At 40.3% G+C, this 14962-nt stretch overlaps 1 protein-coding gene across 2 annotated transcripts in view; it reads left to right on the top strand.

The window, feature by feature from the left end:
* The first annotated feature begins 2665 nt into the window (after positions 1-2665).
* Positions 2666-14962, top strand: part of KATNBL1 (katanin regulatory subunit B1 like 1) — a 28828-nt gene continuing 16531 nt past the window's right edge. Inside the window, exons 1-9 of one of the 2 annotated variants that reach the window (XM_063398801.1) lie at positions 2666-2815; positions 10046-10173; positions 10951-10991; positions 11395-11674; positions 13073-13191; positions 13373-13423; positions 13509-13598; positions 14147-14236; positions 14611-14704. In XM_063398801.1, the coding sequence (XP_063254871.1) occupies positions 10060-10173; positions 10951-10991; positions 11395-11674; positions 13073-13191; positions 13373-13423; positions 13509-13598; positions 14147-14236; positions 14611-14704 (879 nt within the window). In that variant the 5' untranslated portion in view covers positions 2666-2815; positions 10046-10059. Of the gene's footprint in view, positions 2816-2882; positions 3172-10045; positions 10174-10950; positions 10992-11394; positions 11675-13072; positions 13192-13372; positions 13424-13508; positions 13599-14146; positions 14237-14610; positions 14705-14962 lie in introns of those variants that run through there. The other variant, XM_063398802.1, reaches the window with a different exon arrangement.

A 14962-nucleotide genomic window follows, 5' to 3' on the forward strand; every position in this document is an offset into this window, starting at 1 on the left:
CACAATCATAAGCCTAACCATAACCCTAACCCTAAAACGTACCCTAATCCTTACTCTAATTCTGTAACCCTTACCCAAAACTACCCCGAAACCTGAACTTAAGCCTAATGCATTATGCCAAATGTACCCCTAACCATAACCCTAACTGTACACCCAACCCTAGCCTTAATCATAGCCCTAAGCCTAACTCCAACCTTAACTAAAACACAAACCATAACCCTAAGCCTAAGTCCAACCCTAACCCTAAACCTAAACCCTAATGTGAACCCTAAGCTTAACCCAATCCTAACCGTAACTCTACCCTAACACTACCCTTAACCGTAATCCTAACCCTTACCAAAACCCCAACTCCAAGAATGCAGTGGGGGTGCTGCTGGGCGAGGGGTGTGGGGTGGGGCAACGTAGCTACACTGTGACCTGTCAGGGCCTGTCAAGGCAATGTGATGTGTTTAGCAGGGGCTAAAAAGCTAAACATCCTCAGGAGCACTGCTGCCATCTCTGTCACTGTCTGGCATCCACATGGAACTTAACTGCATTTAGCTGGCAATAATCTAAAAACCATCTGGTATGCAACTATGTGCTCCTGACAGACTTCACCGGGAAGGTCTGTTTTGGAAAGCCCAAACATTTCTTTAGTGTACATTATCTGCCAATTGCCCTGTTCTCTAAAACAGCATCATCTGTTTCCTTTGAAAAGTTTCCATCGACACTCAGCTTAAAGAAAATATTGTTTTAGAAATTCCTAGTGTGTATATGTACCTGGATGTCCACAGCTGCTCAGATGAGTAAAACCATGCGTATATTCAGCACGATGCACACAGGGTAGAAACTGCAACATCTGCAAAAGTGTAGGTAAATGTGACTTTAGGATGACTGAGGAAACCAAATGGCTATCCATCCTGCAATGGGAGGCCAACACTGTTAGGTGAGTGAAATGAAATTGTTGAGAGGATCAAATTACTCTCTTATCTTACTCTTTTATAGCAAACAGCCATGGTAGTCTGTGAGAGTTGTTTAAACTACAGGGTAATATTAGTACTAGAAGAATAAGCAAGATGTGAATAAATTTAAACTGGAAATATGAATGCATTACTAACCACCAGGGTTTTAGATGAAAAGGGGAATGATGATAGTGAAATACTGTTTACTACCTCCCCTTGGCAACCTTTCATCTGCACCTGAAACAGGGGCTCCGTGCTTTCCTTCCAATGGAAGTGTCATTCTCTTTCATGAGCCCATCACTGAAATAAGGATACCACCTCCAGCAAAGACTATGTCCTATGTTTGCTTCCACACAAGAGGAGCCAGGACAGAAAGGCCTTACTGGTTATAATTAGCAAAGTTTTCAAAACTTTTCCTCATATTATCTTTCTGGATAAAATGTTCAACGCTGGATAAACACATCCTGTGATGAGTGAGCAACTGGCTCACGGGTCAGGTGCAAAGGGTTCTAGTGAAGAGGATGACATCAGACTGGTGACCTGTCACTAGTGGGGTTCCCACGGCTCCATTCTCATCCCTGTGCTTGTCAACATCTTCATTAATGAGCTGGGCACAGGACTGGAAGGGATACTAAACAAATTGGCAGACAGTACAAAATTGGAAGGGGTTGTTGACTCTCTCAAAGGCAGGGAAGCCCTGCAGAGACATCCTCACATATTAGAGGGTTGGACAATCACCAAGTGTATGAAGTTCAACGAGGGAAAGTTCCTGATTCTGCCCCTGGGATTGGGCAAGCCAGGATGTAAGGACAGACTGGGGAATGAGAGGCTGAGAAGTAGTACCACAGAAAGGGCCCTGGTGGTCCTGGTTGATGGCAAGTTGGATATGAAAGCAGTGCCCTGGCAGCCAGGAGGGCCGAGCATATCCTGGGGTTCATCAGGCACTGGATCACAGCCGGGCAAGGAAGGGGATTGTCCCGCTCTGCTCTGTGCCAGGGCAGCCTCACCTCGAGTACTGGGGGCAGTTTGGGGTGACACAATATGTTATTAAGCTATTAGAGAGCATCCAAAGTAGGGCAATCAAGATGGTGAAGGATCTTGAGGGGAAGCCATATGAGGAGTGGCTGAGGTCACTTTTTTCAGCCTGAAGACTGAGGGGAGACCTCATTGCAGTCTACAACTTCCTTTTGATGGGAACTGGAGGGGTCACCAATCTCTTCTCTGTAGTGCCAGTGACGGGATCCGAGATAATGTCCTGAAGTTGTGTCAGGGGAGACTTAAGCTGGATATTAGGAAAAGGTTTTTTATCCAAAGGGTGTTTAAGCACTGGAACAGCATCAACCTGGCACCGTGCAGTGCTGTCGGGCACACGCTGTGACTCTCGGGGATGGTGCTATGCAGGAATTGGACTTGGTCATCCCTGTGGGGCCCTTCCAACTCAGCTTATTCTATGGTTCTGTGATAATGCGGCAGAGCGTGGAGCTACCATGGACTCCTCAGCCAGTCTGAGCGTTGCACACTCATAACCACTGCCAGTCATTGGCGGCGGGCGGCGCGGGCCCTCACGCCCATGACTGGAGACCCTCCGCCATTGCCAGGCTCGCTCCCGCCTGCGCGGCTCCGCCTCCGAGGCCGCGCGGGCGCGCACTGGCGCAGGCGGCGCGCGGCGGGGCGGGGCGGGGCGGGGCGGAGCGCGAGCCCGCGGCCGGCAGAGGGCGCCGCGATGCCGCGCGGCGCGCGCGGCGGGGCGTGGCGCGGCGCGCGCGGCCCGGCGTGCACCGCGGCGGCGTTTGAATGGCGCAGGCTCCGGGCGCCGGGCCCCGGCAGTAGCGCTCCCGCCGCTCCGCCCGCCCGGCCCCGAACATGAGCAGCGGGTGAGTGGCGCGGGGGGTGTCCCGGGCCGCCGCCGGGGGAACGCCGCGGGGCCGCGCTCCGCCCCGCCGACACCGGGCGCGGCACCGCGGCGCCGCGCCGGGCGTGCGGGCCGGCGGCGGGGGCCGCGGGCAGCGCGGGGCGCGGATCGCTCCGTCCCGCTCCCGGCGGTCTCGCCTGGCGTCCCGGCACAGCTGTGTGCGGTGCCTGCCGCCTCCGGAGAGCGGGGTCTGGCACTTGGATCCCTTCCTGAAATGGTGCCAGCAGCCTCAGCTCGAATCAAGCGCTTGCAGTGGCGGATACGTGCCAGGAGAGCAGGGAAGGCTCTGGTGCTGCCGAAGGGAGGACAACAAGCTGGGTGTGAGGCCTGCTCTGCTGACGGATTTAATTTCTTGGGTGTGACAGATTCCAGGGGGAAAGAAGGAGGGGGAGAACCTTAAGTGCTTGAAGATCAGATCCTGCGTTAACTACTTTGTTCAAAAGTCTTCCAATTTCTTTTTTCAGTGTTGTGCTGGATGATTTAGCATGCAGATTTAAAATAAAGACATTTTGAATAGGGCGATCTTTTCAGGAGAGAGATTAGGTGGTGATCTTGGAAATATTTTGTTTCTGTTTTTGTAACATGCTCTAGTTTGGAGCAAAGTTAAGTCCTGTTTGCTTAAAAGCTGCTTTCATCCATCTCTTATTGGTACATCAGTTTTGCTTTTCCTCTTCCTCTGTTTTTTTCTTCCTCTTTTTTTTGGCTGAAATCAAGAAAAGAATTAAAAATATGTAGTTACCCATGTTTAGTAGAATTAAAGCTTAATAGAAGGCAGGTTTGTACCTCTTTGGCCTTGCTGATTGGAAAGAACATGTTCTTGTCTAAAGATGTCACTTTAATTTCTTATTAACAGTCCATTTAGTTTTGATTTAAATTTCTCTAATGTTATTTAATGGAACTCAAATTACCATTGATTTGAATTCCTAAACTTTAAAACTCAGGATTTCATTATAATATGTTAAAAATAGTATTATTAAGGATTTTGTACATGTATATTCAAAAGCATATTTAAGTATGCTGATGTGCATGTATTCTTATAGCCATGTGTATATATATTCACTTGCCCACTTACAAAACTTCTCTTTTAAATTGATTTTATGTTTCATAATATTGTTATATATGATTGTGTTTGATATATATTTCATATATATTGTCTCATAATAACTTAAATCAGCTATTTAAAAAATAACTGTATGTTGGTCCTAGGGTAAGAGGCTTAACTATAAATTTAGAAGTTTTTTAAATACCATAAACACACTACAATCAATAGGAGTGTATTTGAGGGTATCATAAAGAGCCATGTGAAAGTTGTGTGACATGTAATCAATCACAGACTGCTCAGCCAAGTGGGCATGTAGTGAGTACTTCATTAGCCTCCACCAAGTTTGGAGCTTGAGGGATTTGCCAGTATGTCTGTCTCTGGGTTTGAATTCAAAATTCCTGTTGCAGTTTTTTTAAACTGTTTGGGTAGAGCAATAAACGATAAAAGAAAATGCTATATTTAATTTCATGGGTAGTTTCTTAAAGAGTTGTGTAAAACATTAATGTGGAAGGTTCAGTGTTGTGGAAATTTATTTATTTTATAACATCTCCCAGTTATAAAGCTTTTCCAAACTTATTGTCCCCAGAGTGTTTGTAAGTGAAAATCAAGAGGTAGAAGTATCTTTTCATTAGTGAAAGATGACTTCAGAAAGGACTTAACCACTGACAACTGCTATTACTGTATGGCAGCCTAACATATCTGTAAATGGTACGTTGAGATGCAGAAAACAAGATGAGTTCTTGTTTGACTCTTGTTTTTTGTAGAAAATGTAAATCAAGTTCAGTTATTAGACCTCTGGGCTGTCTCCACAAGGAGGGGTAATGCACACCTGGGTTCATCCTCACTAAACTTGGATAAACTGTGACTTGTGGTCATTTTTGGAGGTTCGTTATGACTGACAGTGGGCCTCATACGAATTCCATATGCAAGAGGCAAATGAGCTTAAATCTGAGGTATAAGCTAATTTACCATAATTAGTTTTATTTACTGCTAATTTAGTGAAATTCCTGTCGTTTTTATCAACATAGGAAAATATAAACTGGAACAAATGGCCAGACAGGTGTAGCACCTTAAAAACCTGTTTTCTGCTGGCATGTAACACTCTTCATAATCTTGCAGAAAAAATTTGCATTAACACACTCCTTAGAATCTTGAACTCCACTTCTTTTTTTTTTTTTTAAGAAAATTCAATATTTAACAGCTGGTGAACCGTTAGTACATCAATTACTAAAAAAGGAATTTGAAGAAAACCAAACTGTTTCATGTGCAAAGGATGTGGAAGCCTTCTAAAGCAAATACAGATGGATTTTGTAACATTTATCAGAGCTAAAATGAAGTCATGCCAAGATTACAAAAATCATTTCTGCATCATAAGATAGCACTAATTTATTTTTGTAAGCAAATTACCCTTTTGGAAGTAAAATTGAAATAACCATTCTTGGAAGTTTCTTGTGACCATTGTAGATCTGATAATGGTCAATGAAATGAGTTGAGTGTTACTGTTTCCCTGCTGCATCCCTATTTGGAGTGCTTTCAAAGCATGTGCTCCCCTTCTTGGGAGTAATGATTAATTAACTCTTTCATCTGAGTTTAATATTGTCATCCTTGAACTTGCAGTTGGGTTATTGTGGGGTGGAGGAGACTCACAGGAACGTTTGCCATGGCTGGTGCACGGGGAATGTTGCAGGAAGAAGTAGCTATTAAGAATTTGGACAAGGAATAGGATGGAAGAATGTGTGTTTCAAAAGGTATTGCTGATGGCTTAAGATACCTAACTATTTTACATTTTCCTTGCTTCCATGCAAAGTAGTCCAGCCTGTGTTCTGTAAGAAAATAATATTATGTTAATATGCATGTAGATTACATAACGTGCCAAGAAGAGTTTGTCCCTCTCTGGGGGCTGTGCCCAGAACTTAGGACATGGGAGGGAGTGGCAGAGTTGTTAATACTTGCCTTTGATAGATATGCACTTGAAAGCCTGTTAGTGCTGACTTTCTTTGCTGAATTCTGCTATGACCTAAAGAGTTTTATTGCATCTGGGAGAGATCAGAGATAGAAAATACCCATGGAACCTTTAAGGAAACTTTGCACAGGTGCTGTCTGTTGACTGTGAGGACAAACTAGCTTCTTAGGAGACATGGCTGCTATTACTTTAGTCCTTCTGCTTACTGAAGACTGAAAAGAATACAAGGGGAAAAGGAAGATTGTCTGCTGTGGGAAATCACCCACGGTATAGGGGAAATTGGTGGAATTTGATTCTGTCATCCTAATGAAATCATACATCTCTGTTCAGGTTTGCAGTCTACTTTGTTCAGTTGTAAAACAGTTTAGGATTGTATGATAGACCAAGGCAGAGCTGAAGGGACATTCTATCCTTAGTTTAATTTTCAAAACTTTGTAAAGTGAGGGAAATTAGTTGGCCTAAGTGAGATTATAGCAGATTGTCCTGATCAGATACAACTAGCTGTGCTCATTGCAAGGGAGAAGTCAGAAATTAAAGTCATTAAGGTATAGATTGCTTGACTCTGTACAAATTAGTATCCAATGCCAGTTTAAGAACTCTTTGTATATATCCCATAATTACAGGGGGCTGTAGTGTCTAATTAGCTATCCCTAGATGATATCCGACTGCAAATAGGAAATCGAAATTGTGTAGAGCCATGTAAAGTGCCTTTCATCCTGTAGCACTCATATTTTTAATTGCTGGCCAGCCAACATTTGCCTAGGTGTTACTAAGCTTTTCAAAGCTGGCTTCTTAAGATTGACTGAGTTTATTATAGCACTGTTAGGTTTGTATATACCAGATTCTTCTGCTTGTGTTCTGCTCTGTCTGGACTATGTCGGTTGTGTGTCTGAATTTAATCGCTTTCAGTCTTTTTTTTTTTTTAATGCTTTTGCACAGTCTGTTCTAGAACCCATATAAAACATCTGGTTCCACAACATCCTGTGGCAAGTTCAGGTTGATTATAATTTGCACACAGCTTACCCTTGTTAGTTTTGATCCAACTTTCAGCTATTTTTTTTGACCCTTTATTTTCATAAAAAATGAATCGTAGAATAATTTGGGTTAGAATGGACCTTTAAGATCTTTTAGTTCCAATTCCCCTGCCATGGGAAGGAAAGGGACACCTTCCAGTAGACTAGACTGCTCAAAGCCCCATCCAAATTGGTGTTGAACTGTTCCAGGGATTAACCACTTCTCTAGGAAATGTGTTCCAATGCCTTATCACCCTCTCAGTAAAGAGTTTTGTCCTAATATCCAATCTAAACCTACTCCCTTTCAGTCTGAAGCTATTACCCTTTGGTGTATTACAAATGCCCTGGTGAAAAGTCCCTCTCCAGCTCTCTTGTAGCCCCTGCAGGTACTGGAAGGCCACAGTGAGGTCACCCTGGAGCCTTCTCTTTTCCAGACTGTGTTGCCTTAGTGACAGCCAGGCTGAATATTTCCCATTATATTATTTGTTTGCATCCACTAAGCCTATTCTTGATTACATTGTTTACTAATTAGCGCAACAGAGATGTCAGTCTGGATCTTCCTTGAGGCACTCTTTAAATATTGACTGTGTTTTCTTTAGGTCAGCTCCAAGGGAGAGATTCTGCACCTTGGCTAAAATTGCAGCTGTTTCATTACTGCTTAAATGTTCACTGCTAGTTCTGCATATACAAACACCCTCAATGGGTTACACCACGGAAACCTCCCTAATCTGTTGGACAGTGAAGTCATACAAAAGGATTTTACTTTGCTTCATCAGATGTTCCTTTATATCTGATCATCTTTGTAATTTCTTTTGGCTTTTTGAATTTCTTTTAACAGTCTTTAAGGAAAGAATTGCTAGTTCTGTTGTTTCATTCTGTTTCAGCTGGGAGACTGGGGAACAATATATTCTTACGTCAGATTTCTCAGAGTGTAAAATTCGTTTAATTTTTCTCCTGGACACATGCAATCTTTCGTAAGGAGCTTCCTTCCATCCAGAGTTCTCTCTCTCCAGTTCAGGCATTTTGAGAAGTCAGATGCTCTTTAGAGCCCAGTATTAAAAACTAATATGGTAATTGAATTTCCGTGGTAAGACATTTCTTTCTAGCCTTCTAATATTTTACATTCTTTTAAGCAAAAAGTATTCTAGTTATATAGTGCTGTCATTTATTTTGGTGATCAGATTTTTGTGTAGTGCTTAGTGTGAAAGATGAGGGTAGATTGAGATGGTTTATTAAACAAAGAAAAATAAGGACAGTCACTGTTGAGCATGAAGAATTGTAAGCTGATAGTGTGTTAAGGGAGTAGTCACAAAAAATATTCTTCAGCAGTGGAGATTAGAGGGTTTTTTAGCATCTGATGAAGTGACTGTACGTTTTAACTCTGGTGGTTGGAGGTTGCCCCCCCCTAATATTTTAGTTTGCTTTGCCCTCAGTATTACTGTCAAACAGTGGATAGAAGAAAAAAAGTCAAAACTTCGTCCAAATCCTCTTCATCACTGACCTGAATAAAAGGATAGATTTGTTTGGATTTTAGGATTGTTTGGTTTTTCTTCAAAAGTCCAGTTATTCAGCATATGCCTTTGTGTTGTGCTCTTGAGTTCAAATTTTAATATACAGCCCATTTTGAGTCCGAATAATGTTTTTAACCAGTCTGATAAGCAGAGAGAGGAAAAGGTGTTTATTTTTGTGATTTTTTTTCTAAACTTCAGGGAATAGTTTACTTACAAGCCTGTGTGGAAGGACTAGGTAGTGTGGGGAGCTAACAAAGTGATAACTCTTCATCACTGTCTCATAGAGTGAAAAAATTAAGTTAATGAACCAGTCTTAAGCCAGACTTACATCTGGAAAAATACTGGCGACCAGCTGTTAAACATGTTGCCCTAAATAATACTGCCATTTGCAGTTCTTGCTGCAGTCTGAGGGCTCTGTGTTCCTATCTTACAGGGTAAGGGATTCTGTCAGTAAATACTCCATTTTCTGAGAGAAAGATCTCAGGTTCTTTAGTACTCATCCAGTACTCTAAAGAGTACCGGAACATTTGAAGATTTTTGTTTTCTTCTACTGTACCATACAACAGGGATTTTAGTGTGCCTGAATACAGCATCTGTCTTACTTTGGGTCTGCCACCTGCTTGTTTTATTTGACGGCCTTTAGCTGCTGCATGGATCTTCGTGGCTAATAAGCTGTTTCCTGTCTGGCTTATTCAGTGCTCAGTGTCTTAGTCTTTTAAATGCTGAAGTTCTTAATGTGGGGTAAATCTGCTACATAGAGTAAAAGGGATAGGGCTGCTGCTGAAGATGAAAGGGAGAGATTCACATTGAGACCAGAGTTTCACCTTCTAGGGGAAAACCAGTAATATTGGAGCAAGCAGTTGTCTTATTAAAAAGTAACATAGGATGTCTTGCTAAAACACTGCTAGAGTAGTACCTATGTGATGGTGTAGTAGTTGAATGTAGTCTCAAGCAATGGATGTTCTGATAGTTACAAAAGACCCAAAATCATGTGCAATGTCTCAATCTTGGTGTTGATTCTTATAGAAATACTTGCATACTTAAAGGACTTTAGACGTAAAATAAAGTTGGGGGTTTTAGTATGAGAAATAGCCAAAGTACTGCTTTGACAAAAATGGGGGGGAGGGGAGTGTATATTTGCCAATAAACTACAGGGAAGAGCTTCCATTTCTTTTTCCTTTTCAACCTTTCTTATTTTGATGAAGTTTGCTTTCTTCCTGAAAAACAAGAATCAGTTTTTTAGTTGCCTTTTGCACTTGGAAACAGGTGTGAAACCAAATATTTTTCTCTAGGCAGTAGATGAAATTCATAGTGTGAGGAAAGAGTCTCACAAATTGCCCTATTCTTTACTTGAATTCTTGTTTGTACATAGCACCCTCTGTGCAGATGTAGAAACTGGTATGAAACCAAAATCTCTGCCTCTGTTTCTTGGGGTGATTTTGGTTTTGTTTCCTCTTTTTTGAAAGCTAAATGGGGATTTTGAAATGCTCAACATGTTAATAGTAAGGCCTCTAGCTAACATTCGCTAAAGGATGATGTCTTGGATTATATATAGGATGGAAGATCTTGCAAATAGTTAAATTCTAGTGTTGCTAGCTGCATTTGAAGAAAGCTGATGGAATGTTTTAGAAAATACAACTGAATATCTTTGCCTTGTGAACAGGGATTTCAGAGATTATGGCATCTGAAGCTCACAATGTTAAAAAACAGAAAGTATTGCATATTGAAGGTTGTCCCATTGATCTCCCCAGAAAAAGAATCTCTTCTTCCACTAAAAAGATCATGAAGGAGGTAAGCTGTTTGTGTTGTTTGTTGGGTTGTTTAATGTCCTCTGAGAAAAGTGTAGTAAAGTTTTAAACAAGTTCATAGTTCTGAGCAGTCTAAATCTAGAAGCACAGCACTACTAAGCATTTGATGTTTAGATGTGCAATAGAACTTTAGGTTGAACAGCAGTTATATTTTGAAAACTGTGTGTTGTAATAGATCCAGGCAGTGGCTGCACAGATCAGTGCATCATATTGCCCATATGAGCAGGAGGTACTGGTGCAGTCCTACTCTGCTTTTCTGCAGTTTAGCTAAAAGTGTTTCAATACAGGAATTCTATAATGAAGAAGTTCTTTCTTGCCAAGAGAGCTGCATGCCACAAGTGAGAGGTGGAGTAGGTGAAACTCTTTCATTCAAATGGATCTCTCGTATAATCATACAGCTTCATCTACCATGTTAGTAACAAGTGGATTTTCAAAGGATTCTTGCTACTCAAAAGTCATTTTTGTAACCTCATACCTGTGTTACTGGCTGAAGAGTAAGACAGTGGAGTACAGAGGAAGCACTGGAGAGGCAAACGTACTGTAAGACATCTTCAGACAGTGGTGAAGATGTCGATGTCCTCTGTTTATTGAAATTTTGTATTAATACTAACATTTTATGATCAGTGCTAACAAAAAAGATAACAGTGTCTTGCTGATGCGCACAATGTACGTGTTGCCATTAATGCTAAATAGTATAGGTGGGAGTGTTTCACCATTTTTAGTAATAAGGCTTTTTTTTCCTCTATTTCCTTTCTCTCAGGGTAAGAAATCTCCAAAACAGCTGGCTTCATACACAAACAGGTAAGAATGCTCTGGTGTGTGATATCTGAGTTTAAAGTGTGACAGAGGTAGGGTGGAAGATGCAGCTGAAGTTGATTACATCACCAGAGCAACCACCAATGGCTGATAGTTTTAATGACAAGTTAAGTTTAATTTAAGTTCTTGGTTCTTGTGTTTCCTTTCATAATAATGAGTCTCTGCATTAATAAAAATAGGGAAGAATATTGGTGGCATGACTTCTGATAACCCAGGTGTCATTAAGATATGTATTGGGGGGAAAAATGTTTTCAATAACCTGAATTCTGACTGTTGAATTCATAATTTATATATATTTATATATATATAAATATATATATATAAACATAATAATGCACTTGATTTGGTTTGGATCAACGTTCACTAAAACAGTGCTTTATTCTTGCAGAGTAACGGTTGGAAAAACGGTGACCAGTCCCCTCTCTCTTTTCAAAGTGGTATATTGTAAAAGGAAAGTTCATTGTTATACTCCAAAGCCTTGTTACAGAAAGAAACTGTGCCCTAAATCTAGGGGCCGTGACATGGCAAATAAAGAAAATGAACTGGCTTGTGCAGGGAATCTGCCAGCAAAACTTCAAAACAGCCGTACACACTTGCTGAATTCTAGTGACTCTGGCTCATCTCAAACAGAGGGTCCCTCATCCAAATACAGCGCATTTTTTTCAGAGGTGGGTAGAGTTTGAAGAAACTTCAGTTTAAAAAAGAAGTGTTCCTAGTAATTAGCTGTGAAAATTTTCTTTCTTTAAATTAATTTCCTTCAATTCTGTAAATATCAGTTCTTGTGATGAACAGTCTGTCAGTTTATGGTGATACAGTTGTCAACAGTCATAGTCCTGCCACTTCATATTTGTGTCAGGTCAGAAGCTCAGATCTGCCAGACTTGACTGGGTTAAAATTGTACCAGCACCAAAGGAGAATATTGTTTTGACCTGCTTAGGTTTCGTGAACTGCTAGGACACATGTCCATACGTGTGTTTATGGAAGTATAAAAATGTTAGTATATCAGTGAGAATAAGCTGGGGAGGTAAATTAGGACAATTTTCAATATCGGTATCAACTTTATGGGAAGCTAACTTAAGTGGTTGTATGAGCTTTATTTCTTTTAGGATTGGTTGAGGAGACGTAGTGGATGCTTGCAGGGCTTCTGAAGCAGGCTGAAAGGTCAGATATTTAAATGAAATTGATTTTGTGACAGTGGAGGCCATTTAAGGCCCTTAATGTTGAAGTTTGCATTTCTGTCACAATAGATTTTTGTATTCATCGAGGCTTGCCATGTGTTTAAGGTGGGGCATGGAAGGGAGGGTAAGATCAGAGACCGTGCTCCCTTGTCACAGTGCAGTAAATGTGGGCTGCCATGAGGAGAGATCCCTGAGATGCCAGTGGGCTGAAGGTGCAAGTCTGCAGCACTTCTGCACTGTTAATTTTGATGGTTTCAAGAAAAGAGCAGAATAGCTACAATAAAAAGGTTGCAGAAAGATGGGTAAAGAGAAGAACAGGGGAAGATTCATTTTCTGAGAAGCTAAGAGCCAGATCACTGGCCTCTAGCCACAAATGACTATTCAGCTGGTTTGAGAGATGTGTGTGGCTCTGCAGTGTTCATTCCAATCCAAGGTCTAATTAATTAAAATGCCTGGACTTCATTCAGAGAACAAGCATTTTCAGAAATGAACCTTTTCTGTCCGAGTTCAAAATAATACATGTAACTACTTGTATCTAAATTGTGTCAAAATTAATAATCATCTAAGTAAAAAGTTCTCAGCGTTGATAAGAATTCTAGGTTGACGGTCATGAATGCTCATTTTAATTACTAGATATCTGTCTTAGGTAGTAAAGAGGTACAAACTTTATTCTTGCAGCTTTCGTGTAAAGTAGGTCTAATAATTTTGTGTCCCCTTGTAAGGAAAATTTACAGGTTTAAGTCTATTCTTAGATAAATTTCTAAAACAGACTCATAAACATACAGGTAGAAAAGTGTACTATCATATACCAGGTTATATTAGAGTAGCTTATTGTTTTATTGCTGGCTACTTAACTTGTGGCAATTTTTTATATTTTTAAATATATAGGTTTCTCAGGACCATGAAACTATGGCTCAAGTTCTTTTCAGCAGGAATCTGAGACTGAACGTGGCTTTAACCTTTTGGAGAAGGAGAAGTATAAGTGAACTGGTAGCCTACTTAGTGAGGTAAAATAAGTCTCTTCTTCTATATCCTTAAAATGATAGCGATCTCAAATATGCCACAGTAATTCTAGCAGTTCTGTAAATGTTGTGACTTAGTTACACTTTTTAAATCGTAGTGGAAGCATATACTTCTACTACTAGTAGTAGGATCTACTAGTAATACTTCTGATTTTATTCTTTCTAGGATACAGGATCTTGGAGTAGTAGTAGACTGCCTTCCTGTGCTTACAAACAGGTACAAATAGAAAAAAGTGGGGGATTAGAATCTGCTTATAACCACACTGAAGTTCAAGCACTTCTGAAACATCTTGTTTTTTAAGTTTACAGGAAGAAAAACCATATGTTTCAGTTGGCTGCTGTGTAGATCTTTTGCCTTTAGTGAAATCTCTGCTTAAAAGCAAATATGAAGAGTAAGTAGCAGCTGGGGATGTTTTTAAAACATGATTACTTCTGGCTGTGCAAGCCCTAGAAATCAATGGGTTTTGATCCTCTGACTCTTGTTCCCTGTGCACTTCTCCCAGCTCTGCCTTTCTCGGGAAATGAGAAAGCTCCGGAATGGAAGCTTTCCTCTGAACCTTTATCCTTTAACATACAGTGGTGCAGAAATTCTTTTCTGCAATGTTAGGGACTTGGAGGAGAGGACTGGCTTTGCCCTTGTGCAGATTTATTTATCCTAAACAGTAAACAAGAATACCACTGAGGTTTTAGTATGCTTTATAACATAGAATCAAGGCAGAGTTTTCTTCTGCTTTTTCAACAAGAACTTCTGTTTACCACTTAAAAATTGCAAGTGTAAGCAAGTATTTAAACCTACCAATTTGTCTAGATTTTCCTTCTTCACAAACAGAAAATGTGTTGCTTTCTAAACTGCTTACAAATTTATCTCAATGCTTTATCTGGCCTGTAGATAATGTGCAGGGAGGGGGAAATTCATAATGTGTAAAATGTGTTGTTACAGGTATGTGATAGTTGGTTTAAACTGGCTTCAGGCTGTCATTAAAAGATGGTGGTCAGAACTATCTGCACATACAGAAAAGGCAGAAGATGGGTGAGTATAGTGTTGGGAAATATTTAAATGTGTTTCTGTAGCCTGTTTCATCTCAATCTGTTTTAATTTTGATCAGTAGGAGCACAACTTGCCTACAAAAGGCAAAATTATAATTTTAAAATTAAAGCATAAAAGTACTTTAAGGATCAAGTCACTAGTTTTTTCTTTTTCTGCTAGTGTTTCAGTACATGTAGGAATAGTCATACCAGGGTTTGTACAAATGCTGTAGAAGTTGAATCCAAGTTTTTCAGACCTTGTGGCAATATCTATTGTATAGGCTAAGTCTGTATGCAGTATTAATATAATTCATTTTAGTAAACGAGACTACTGAAATGCACTACCTATGTTATAAAGTGATGTTCATTCTCTTTCAGAAACATTCATATTTTAAAACAACAGCTAAGTGTTTTATGGGAACAGGAGAATCATCTTACTCTGGTTCCAGGATATACTGGTAATATAGCTAAGGTAATCCAGTTCTGGTTGTGTTCAGTAATATTCTGGTTGTATCACTTACAGTATTCCTCTTGTTTTACTTATGCTAAACTGTGGCTGGACAGAAACACTTCTACTTTACTTTCTGCTAATGTTCATGTGTATTGCATGGTTTTTACAGAAATCTGCAGTTGATTCCCTGTGATAGTTGTGTGATTTGGAATAATAATTTTTATCCTTTTTTCTTACTTTACAGAGGAGGCATCTCCTTAATAGCAAAGTAGCTAATAG

The sequence above is a fragment of the Prinia subflava genome, chromosome 5, assembly GCF_021018805.1.
Source record: "Prinia subflava isolate CZ2003 ecotype Zambia chromosome 5, Cam_Psub_1.2, whole genome shotgun sequence".
Lineage (NCBI taxonomy): Eukaryota > Metazoa > Chordata > Aves > Passeriformes > Cisticolidae > Prinia > Prinia subflava.